This window comes from Coenobita brevimanus, chromosome 62, assembly GCF_032717465.1.
Source record: "Coenobita brevimanus isolate Jiangsu-jjx chromosome 62, ASM3271746v2, whole genome shotgun sequence".
Classification (NCBI taxonomy): domain Eukaryota; kingdom Metazoa; phylum Arthropoda; class Malacostraca; order Decapoda; family Coenobitidae; genus Coenobita; species Coenobita brevimanus.
The window spans coordinates 36,409,614-36,421,290 of NC_137015.1; the positions used below are offsets into that span (position 1 = coordinate 36,409,614).

An 11,677-nucleotide genomic window follows, 5' to 3' on the forward strand; every position below is an offset into this window, starting at 1 on the left:
TGAGGCAACCCCGCATAAATACAATATGCGGTGGATGCCTAGTTGACATGTGCTCTTTGGACTTAAGACACTCGCCGCACTCTCTTGTAACCCATATACCTCGCACATTTCGCCTTCACCTTTTCCCTACAACATCACTCTTATCATACTGAAGGGATTACGCACTATAGATACTTTTCAACAATCCGTTCTAAACAAGTCTGCTTTAAGATGAAGAAAATTTTACAACTCACTACATATATACGAGTGCTTAGGTATGTATGTATGTAATAATGCAGACAAAATAAGAAGAAAGGGTCAATATACTGTAGGTTAAATAATTTCTTACACTGGTACCGGGTAAGTTATATCTTAATATAGGCACTGTGCAAATATAACCTAGAACAGTAACAAAGAGTTTAGTTACCGGTGACTCCTTCAGCCCAACGCCGTATTTTGTATTTTACTCCCACTAACACCAAACGATTTTATTAAAGTTTGGAGACCCATCGGTTGAAAGGAGTTAGCGTGTCATGTGCAGCAACAAATCTGGACGGTAAGGAAGAGGTCCTCGTCTCCTCAGCCCATCAGAATACAACCAGAAGTGTACTATACCCTACACCCACTCATCCCACGTCCTTGATTATTGCATTTACATAACATGGGGCACCAAACACAAACTCTCTCCCCACCTACCGCATCCTCAATTAAGAACACTGCCTGTATGATACTCAACAAATCACCTGCCACCCTCTTCCCGCCTCCCCCACCACCACCAACAGCAAGATAAAACATTCGGGTAGCAACAGGTACTAAACACACAACTGCCAGAAAAAAAAGAAGAAGAAACACCTGCGCGTTTGTCCAACCTGAATCAGATCACTAACCCCTCTCAGCGCAGTTGATGGCCACAGTCAGAATGGAGGCCTGACGACTAGTAACCAAGGAGACTCATTCCTATCTTAAACTAAGGGTTACTGAACTTCATCCAACCACAACTTTGTATTCACTGTAAGTTGCAGGAGAGGTCTGGTTCCGTTAGGTCAAAGCGACTATACTCACCTTTCAATCGTCCCCTCCCATTTCCGCCTACTACAATTACAAGCACACACACACACAGAAAATCTACTACCACCTCTTCCCCTAATCACCCATATTGCCGACAGGAAATAATACGACGAAACAGCCTACGGTACCTACCACTCCCTCACCATCACCACAACCTGCACTTAGCCTACTTCACCACCACGGCATGTGAAACAAACGGGATCATCCCCCTCCCACCCTCTCATTACCTCTATCACACACACACACACACACACATACACACACAATGCCAACTGGTAAAAAAAAAAATCCCAACTTAAATAATCACCTATAATGAGGTGAGGGTTAAAACACACACACACACACATGAAACATACCGTACACCATATCCGGTGAAATGCTCCACACAATCATAAACAAATCGTACAATCTTCGAAATATTGCCTCACCTCAGCAAGCAATATCACCTGCACACACTTCCCATTCAATCTCTTCAATCTGCCGGGCTTTTAATTCTATTCTTGCTCATACTAGACGATTGTACTCAATTTCGCTGAGCTTCAAGTAATAATGAGTGGTTAATCAAAGCTGTATCTAATCTCTCTTGAAATTTCACTCCTATGCTGCTGAATAAAGTGGTTCGGAGATGGCATGAGCAAAGCATGAAATGCGTCACCGGTGTCAAGGGGTTAACTGCACTATTACGATAACCCATTTTATCGTTTATTCTTGCTGCCAACAGTCGATTTATTCAAGTTGGGCGTAATTTTCCAACTAATTTTATCTCTGAAGTGTAGTTATTCAGGATTGTCGATGTGAGACGAGACATACAGTAGAGACTGGGATAGCAAATTGATAATTTAAGAAAGTGAGGTGGCCAGCACCAGACATATGTCAATGGAACTAACTAAGGAATTGTGAAAATCCATAGCCTATCTGGTCGACCTTGTTATACGGATGTGAAACGTGGACCATAAATAAAAATACGGAGAGAAAACATGAGGCCATGGAAATGTGGATATGATAATTTCATGAAAGGAAAGTGTGACATATCAGGAGGTTTTTAAAATGAGAACAGAACAGGGGCTGTTAAGAGTAATTACAGGGCGGCAGATGAGATATCTGGATCATGTCATGAGGGAGTGGCAGCTGGAGAGTGTTGCCATGGAAGGCCCGACAGAAGGTAGAAGACCAAGAGAAAGAACTAGAAAAGTGTAAGTGGATGGCAACAAAGCAGTTGTAGGAAGAGGCCTAACATCGGCATGGTTGCTGCAGACGACGGGAAATAAATAGGATTAGCGTCCCATCGTTGCCGACGTCCGGAAAGGATATGGCACTATAAATTAATGAAACACGTCCTTGGAGGGACGATGTTAAAAATGACTGGCCTACGATCTTTGAGGCATTACCTGATGAAAAACTTTCAAACACCTCTAAAAGACTAGAATCACGGCGTCACCCTACTGTCGCCTCACACCACTAACACCACAAGGCGACTAAGGTCCGTAATCTCGTCGGTATGCTGTTCAAAGCCATTTATGCAACCTGTAATTTTTTTTAAAAATATACTAGCGGGATATAATAGTGGTCATAATCAAGATAAATCGTTAACAAATATGTGCTAGAACGTGCCCTAAGCCTGCAAGAATACTGCTCTGTCATTAACATACTGGTCAATGATGCAGAAAACCGGTTCCAATTTAGGTACCGGTAAGGAAGAAGGTAGACAAAAGGAAGAGTTGCAATTGGTAACATAAATGGAAAGAGGAGGAAATGGAGGAAGAAGAGAGAAGGAAAACAGGGAAGAATACAGAGAGCGGATAAGGAATGGTGATAAAAAAAAGTCGCTTTCTTGGTGGCTCGCCTCCTCGTTAACGATTTATCCTGCACTTTACTATCCAGTATATAATCGATGCTATAGCGATTTTAAATGATATAAATACAAGACTCAACGTGTAATATGAGAAATAAATCGGTATGGAGGGGGTGTTACGAACCCCCCCTCGGCCACCCATAATACAGATTCAAAACAACCAGAACTAGAAAGCACTCAGAGAGCACATACCTCCGCCAATATCACTGCAGGATCCGGATCCAGATCCGCCCCCAAATTTAATAAATCTTTCATGGCCCACCCTTCCACAAAATTTTATTGAAATTCACTGAGGACTTTTGCAGATATTGTCTGGACAAGCAACAAACAGACAAACATATCAGTTGTTACCTCCAACTTCGTTGGCGGTGGTAACAATTGATAGGACAATATGAAGACTGGAAAATAGTGGGGTGAGAGAAGAAAAACGATAATTAAGGGGGGCAGGTGGGAAGGAAGAGAGGTTATAGAGGCACAGAAATACTACTGTCTAAATCTGCCATCTCTCTAGCTTGTATACTTAGCTAGAATATGATGCTAGTCACGAAGTCATGGAAATGATGTAGAGGCGCAGTACCGGTACTGCATTTTTCTGCCACTGAGCTACGTAAAATAAGCTGAAAAAAGACGAAAATCTAGGCCAAGGTTAAGGAACTATACATTACCGGTACAATGAATGGTACAAATAAAACGTGTGATGGAAAAAAAAAAAAAAAAGGAAAACTGGGAGGATGGGACGAGGATTTGTATTTTATTAAAACAAACTTCACTAATCTCCCAAAAGGCCCACCGAAGTAACACTCCTACCAATATACCAGTTCTAAATGAGATGGCCTCAGCAAGCATTCAGTATGGGCGGTGGGTATTAGTGCTGAAATGGTGACAGGTGAAGGTGTGCCATGTAGCCTAGGTGTGCCAAGTCTTCGAGAATGGAGTGTTAAATCTATGCCCTGTGTTAGACCAAAAAAAAAACAGGGGGGGGGGGGCCACTAGGAAGTACAGAAGATAATGAAGTGGAGGAGGTTCATGTGTACAAGCGAGAAATAAACTAGCTAGGAGTCCGACAAAGACGGTAAGAAAAAGTAACGGAAAACTAGGCAGAGGAGGAGGTATGCAAGCGACGAGAAAATAATAAGAAACAGCAGAGATGGGAGCGATCTGAAATACGACAGAGCCAAGACGCAAGAAAAGGCTATGTGCGACACGGTGAACACAAAAAAGGAATCCCAGTTCTCATATCCCCCCCTATCTCTCTCTCTGTCCAGCTGGTACGAAAACATGAGCTGGAGTACAAGAACAGGAACCCCATGCAGCGATTCACAACGTCTCTCTCTCTCTCTCTCTCTCTCTCCGTAGCAAGTGCAAGATAGAGGGAGGGTTGGTAATCCCCAGCCAAGCGCCCTCCACAAGGTCACCGGGGTAGCTTCACTGGAGGGCAAAAAAATTCAATGGTGGTGCTACTGGTTGAAACTGGGTTTGAACTAAGGGAATTTACCTTCACAGTCACCGGTAGTCTCGGGAATCAGCTGTTACTGACTCCCGGTAGAGAATTTACAACATACCGATAATTACGTTAAGCTCATAGAACAAAATGTGCCTCACCGTCTTGTGGACGTCTATACACACCAACCATTAAGCCAAAATAGGTTGAGTTGGGATATTTTCACTAACCTCCCTCCACCCCGTCGCCTGCAACCGTGTGTTTGCCCTGAAACCTCATCAGTGCGATGACGACATGCTATTTGTGTTGTTGCTAACACCAGCCGATTATAACTCCCAGATCCCTCAGAATGAAAGGGTTCGATTCAACCTCCAAGAGCTGGAAAATCTTTAAGACTTAGTACTGCACTGTGAGCGGGCTATATATCGGTACCGGTTATGCATAGGCCTATTGGGGTATTGATAGTGGAGCACCAGTGAACCAGAACTCAAGGTTACAGCTAAATGAAGGCAAACGTAGTCATGAATGATACCGTACCAGCTTATGAGCGTTTTGAACTTGATCCTCTACTTTACAATCCATGGTCTATACAAATACATTTAATAAACTGGGTGATTCTACCTGTTACAATGCTTTTACAATAACCACCGGTTCCACAGCCACAATGAAGGGCAAATATACGATCTTAACCTTGGGATTTCTTAGTCCTGACAACGCTGCAGTGTACACCCTTCTCTCAGCCTAAACAATTTTTTCATAAGGGGAGGAAGTTTCTCGAGTGGGATGCAACTGCTTCACTGAGATTATTTTTTTCTTGCTCTCTCTAGACTATATTATTCATCTCAGAAGCGACTTTTCGAACTGTAGGAATTAGATTATATGGTAAACCTTATTTATGTAATCCCTTAGCTATCAGAATTGGATAAATGTTGAATATAAATGGCGGTAGCCTGATCAATGAAAGGAAATGTCCTATGCTTGAGGATGCTTATATATATATATATATATATATATATATATATATATATATATATATATATATATATATATAATTTCACCTTGACACTGGCCTCAACGCTCAGGTGACCGTTGTCGACAAGTCCAAGCAAAGCAGGAATGAATACAATAAATCAAAATATGATACACTGCAACACAGGCTACATCTTTCATCACACAAAACTAGAAAAGGAAATTACGATAATTAGAAGATAAACAAAATAATATAAGAAAGCAACGACTTCCACATTATTACCGAGCAAGCTTAAGGACAGAAAGGAAATCCCATGTCCTTTTTGTGCAAGTAACAAAAACTCCCTGCCACACTCCCATAACATTAAACAGACGACTGCCGGGAGATTCCAAACCCCTTTAGTTCAAATTACAGAAATTTACATAGGCATTAAGAAAAATGTCTGCTAGTAGTTTTGGATGAATGCATGTATGTGAGCATATCTAAACATGTATGTATATAATAGTGTCTAAGCATGTCTGCCACACACACACACACAATGTTTTATATATTATATATATATACCGGAATATATATGTAAAATGCTTACATGTTTACATACATCCATACGTCATATATATTTACTGACTTCCATTTTTAAATATATATCTCCATACACTGGCATACACCCAAACTTCTAAGTTGTACACGTTTTGTACTTTCAGATATACAACTGTTTTTTACGCTGTATACATTATATTATACATACATACAGTACATACATATATACATCCATATATGGAAGCATGTATGTACAGCGTTTATCTGAAAGTAAGTCTGCGTGTACTACTTACAAGCGCTGGATGTATAAGTGTGTATGGAAGTATAATGTAAAATGGAAGTTAGTAAGCATGTAGCCTACGACTCACGGACTAAGTAGACACATGTACGCATCATACCTGTATCAAAGCACGTATATACGGCATGTAAGGAGTTACGTAAATTATGACATGAGCCAGTGTAAACATTTTCCACTGGATTATTAAGCATACTTCCTATAGCCTATAAATGTAATCGATGACACCAACTTTTCATATACCCATGCCAGCACTACGTACATACATACATACACATACGTTAACGTCACCATACACTTGTCCACTGCCCGGCATAACGTTGAAACACGTGTGGATAAACAAAAGAAATACAATCACAAATATATTTACCTGTTATCGTAAAGATAACGGTGTCCGTTGTTCTTCCTGGGCTTACCTAACTCCCTTCCGCTATAAATCACTCCTCGAAAGAACACTACTTAAATTAATTCTTGTATACTGTTAACGTGTAACTTGGAGAGCCAGGGCTACACTCCTCACCCCACCAAAGCTCTGAGCGCACTGAACCTCTGATGCTGTTCTTCCGTGCCCTTATCCCTGACTCCCGAGTCTTTTTCTCTTTGGTTATCGTTCACCTTCTCAATTTTTATCTAATTCTACAACGTTATGGGTTTCAAGAGAAATAAACGATGATGCTGTCGAAATCTCAACATTATGGCCATTCTTCACTTACGAATTAATAAAGAACACAAGACCAAATGAGCTAATATAAAGACTTTGCAACTTCAACATCCTTGTGTCTGATAGCACATGGAGGAAACCCCAGTATCATTCTTTAATCTTTATTCTCCCCTGCAACATTTTCCACCCACTCGTTAACCTGCCAAGACATGGCGTTCAGCCTACGAAAGGTCGCTGTAACATTTAATAGATGAAGCTACTTAAAGATAACAATTAGAGTACTAGGAAAACGCTTAAAAATTATAGATCTGCGTAGCAAGAGAAACTCAGAGGAACTTGAGGAAATGTTCGGGTGGTAAATAATGGGAATTTCCCTTGTCAATTACGTAAGTGTAGGTTAAACAAAGACGGAAGTTGGGAAGTACAGAACTCTTACTGTTCAGTACGAAGTTACGGTAAGTAGGGTAACTGGAAAAGAATTATAAACGTAACTCAACCTTTTTTATTCCAACTTGGTTAACAGCCATCTTTCATCTTGATTGCCGAGGTGGAACAACAGATCAACACTAGAATTTGGTGAGGTTCTAGTCATGAAAATGTACTATGCAAAGCATGTAGAGCCGTAACTTTTTTTTTTTTTCCAGTCACGGAGCTATGTGAAATAAATAACAAATGGACGAAAATCTGGGTCAAGGTGATGAGAGCAGGGAGAATATTTTACCCTCCAACTGCTTAGATTTCTCCTAAAGGAGTGCAGAGTGGTATATGTAAGTTTTGCCTCCACCCCCACTACCACCAGGATGGCATGCAATCCAAAGTTCATTTTCTTTTGAGTTTAAATAACCATAGTAATACTATAAACATCTAATTTCGGAAAAAGCAAGCAGAGACGCTGATGTCACTTCTACTGAGAAGCTAGTTCTACGACGAAAATAGCCACTTGGTCCTTTTTAAGCATACAGACTTCGAATATACGGTATTTACCGCATTTTCAATGATTTGTGTTAAACCATATCTTAAAAAAAGAGTATCCTATTGCCTGTTATTGTTGGAGGACGCGAAGCACTGACAACTTGCTTAAATGCCTGTATACTTAAGCAATTAGGTTGATCAATAGCTTTTTACTTCCTTCTGTTGAGAGGATTTCTGTGCTGAAACCTGATTACATAACTGCTAAAGGGGTGATTGAGCTAGTTTAACCGTGGCAACTAGGATTTCTCTTAGATGAATAAACTTATAATAGCTTCAATAAATTATTGTGCCTACTGTAAGGCCGTCCTTAGCAGCGAACCTTGGGATTATATGTATCATAAGGGTAAAAAAAAAAAAAAAAAAATGAAATTCTCTCTCATCTTCTGTAGTCGTACCGTCCTCATGATTTCACTTCCGTTGCATTCTCTTTTAGTTCTCTCCACTTCCTACTCACATCCTCCTCTCCGTCCTCACTTCCTTCCTGCTCTTCATGCTTCTTCCTGCCCATCATATCTTCCTCTGGGATCCTCCAACCTTAAATAGGGGTTAAAGCCGTAAAACCCTTCCCTATTTTGTTGCCGCGACAGCAGCAGGGAAAGTTCGGTACGAAATGTTTTCCCTTGCAGTAAGAGACGTTTTCCTGACCTTAATAATTGAATACTGAAATACTGATGTTTAATAGTGCTGGTTTAACTATCAATACATACAGGCGTCTACATGAGGCTTTTATTTACCTGGCATCATGGAATTTGAGCGGACACCACAACTTTTATATCCTAATACTTTTCAAATTCCATGTTTCAAGTTCTCTGACCTGAGCTGACCTAATTCGCTTCAGTATCGTCTTTTCGTTCTTATTTTTTTTAATACTGTTCTTTCTCCTCGCATTATCCCTATATAACTCTCACGACTATTCATTGTTCACATGCAACGTGTCCAGGCACAAACTGAACGGGTCTTGAACTTCTCTTACTGAACTTCTCTAGGTGGGGCTAAAGCAGACGCTGGTTTCTCCTTTTCTTGTTGAACTTTCTCTAGGTGGGACGAAATCTGCACTTAGGTTCTCCTCTTTCGCATATCCCCTCGACCCCTTCAATGACCATAACATTGTTGCCTCTGCCAATGAAGCTGGACGGAGGTTATGTGTCTGTACACAAGATACTACAAAAGAAAAAATATATATATTATCGGATGTCAACAAAATTTAGTGGATATTTGGGCACTGGGTGAAGAAAGTCTGAGATTTTGAGGTGGATCCGGGTCCGGATGCAGAAATATATCATACATTTGAGTGACTGGCGTCGGCGAAGGCATACCATGTTTGAGACAGTAATAGGACAGACAAGACCATAGAATTAATTACCTCGTCGAACAAAGTTGAACGGAGGTTGGTTTATAAGCCATAAATTACAATGGCGTTTGCGGAGGTATGCGTTCTGTGTTCTAGTTTCCAATTACACTACCACCAATCAATTTCGTTCAAATCTGGTAAAGAGGTTAAGGCTAAATCTAACCCCTCCAGTTGGAATTGTCTTAAAAGTTCACAAAAATCGTATGAAGAGAGCCAGAATGAAATTTTAGAAAGACATCACCGAACCGAAGACGTCGATGCCAAGAAACTTCCCTTAGCTGGGTCAAATCGCGTGGATGGCCAAATTACTATACCTATATTAGACGTATGTGGTGTGAAACAGGTGAAAATACTGTATAATCGGTGTCGAACTCATTACCTACTACGTAAAATTCACGAGTGGTAGACTAAAGTTCTCGAATGGTAACCATAGTAATATTCTCGAGTGGTAGCTAGGGTAAAATACTGGAGTGGTAACTAAAGCAATGGTCTCGAGTGATAGCCAGTGTAATATTCTCGAGTGGTAACCAGAGTAACATTTACGGGTGGTTGCCAGAGTAATATTCTAGAGTGGTAGCCAAAGTAAAATACTAGTGGCCAGAGTGATATTCTCTAGTTGCAGCCACGGCAATATTCTCGGGCGGTAGCCAGAGGAAAATGCTAGAGTAGCAACCAGAGTATTATTCTCGAATGGCAGCCAGAGTATTATTTTCGGTTGGTAGCCAGAGTAATTTCCTCGTTCCTTTCCGAGGAAATCTTTTGTTAACCTTACTTATTTTGACTACAGACGCAGGGACTACATAGTAAGTAGCCTACGGAACGCTCCTTATTTTACACAGTACTTACGACAGCTACAGTATTATTGCCTATACAAAGGAGACAAAGGAATGACAGATCCATCATCCAATCATTACCCCCCCCCTTCCCATAACAAATATTGTGGAAGTCGTTCAACATTCTTTCCCCTTTCTGTCTTTAATTATCAGTCACTTTAACCTAATTTGCCATACAGGTTAACACGATTCTCTCTGAAACCTCAGTGGAGACTCTCGAAGACGCAGTTCTCTATCACCGTTATCTGAAAAGCCATGGCTTCCCAGTGTAATGAACCTGGCGGGCCCTGAGGCAGAGCAGTGGACATCTCTGTACGGATTATGACACACCACACCTCATCTAGGACACGATTTGGCTCACGGGATGAAACTTCTTTTCTAATATTTCTTCAATTACATTTGTATATATGTAACGTGTCTGTGGACCCATCCCACCTAATGCTGTAAACACCAACAGCCTCAACTTCCCTAGACCCACATGTTGTATAACCTCCTGGCATTTAACTGTTCTCGCTTTTTTCCTATAATACTCTCCAGCGACAGTTCCTGGTATACCACCTTGCCGTCGGGTCAAAGAACCTGACGTGGAACTTTTTCCCAAAGTCCGCAGAACCTTCAGGCACCAACATCCACTCATGCACCATTCTATGCGGTACCTGTGTTCTGGGCAAAGCGATCCCCAGTCACAGGAAGGACAATTGGTTGGACGGAAACATCTGCACATATCTCTGCTGAGCGGTCGCGTATACAGTACCGTTCAGAATTTCGTGATGCACTCGCAGTAGATGGCGAATAACTCATTACACCCTTACTGGAAAACAGGTCGCAACACTGAACCGCTCACCAACACAGAGGAACTGGTAACGGAGAAGGGATAATCAAACATGAATTTATTGCAAAGATATCGTAAGGTTAACGTTACTATTAATGGATGATAAATGTGTCAATAATCTTGAAACACGCACACACACACACACACACACACACACACACACACACACACACACATACACACGTCCTCAGATTTAAGGAGATAACAGCAATAAGAATACGATGCAAAATACGCCATGGGAGTGAAGGAATTAACATGGAACAAGTCTTAACGTTTGGTGTAAAACCTTGGCGACGCCCTGTATCCATCCAGGGGTAGGATTCAAGCAGAAATTAGGCCCGAATTATCATCATAACAGAGGGCGCTGAGGTTTGGACAAGCCCCCGATTTATGGTGATATATCCTGAAGCCTGTGATGCTGACAGAACATGTATGACCTTTCTGTATCGTTGGTGACTACACTCGGTAATGTGGGATGCACACTCATCACTTCGAATAATTACAGATGAACACGTCTGACCCTTTGGTATAAATACTGACTACACTCGGTAATGTAGGACGCAGGCAGGTCACATTTCACAACTACAGGTGTTCCATAAATGACCACTAAAAATCAGAGGTTTCGCGCCCTCAGTTTAAATTAATAATACTGTCTTAGAGCTCACAAGTGTACTGATCTCTCAGTTTTCGATTCCCGGGCCGGTCTGACTCTCGGAAAAAAAAGTTTTCCCGAGTGTCCCTGTTTACTTGGCAGGACGAGGGTATAAATTCGATGGTTGTGTGTCGTAATTTAGGGGAATATTGTGCCTTGGCAATGACTGACTGCCTTAACACCTTCAGTCCGATGGCGTATTTTTTGCTATCTCCAGATGATTTTATTCAG

General features: G+C 41.2%; 1 protein-coding gene across 1 annotated transcript in view; it reads right to left on the reverse strand.

Moving 5' to 3' along the window:
- Window positions 1–10,606, reverse strand: part of LOC145404037 (serine protease inhibitor 42Dd-like) — a 50,747-nt gene extending 40,141 nt beyond the window's left edge. The window contains exon 1 of the mRNA XM_080275640.1: window positions 10,521–10,606. Within this exon, the coding sequence (XP_080131766.1) occupies window positions 10,521–10,606 (86 nt within the window). The remainder of the gene's footprint in view (window positions 1–10,520) is intronic.
- Between the last annotated feature and the right edge of the window lie 1,071 nt (window positions 10,607–11,677).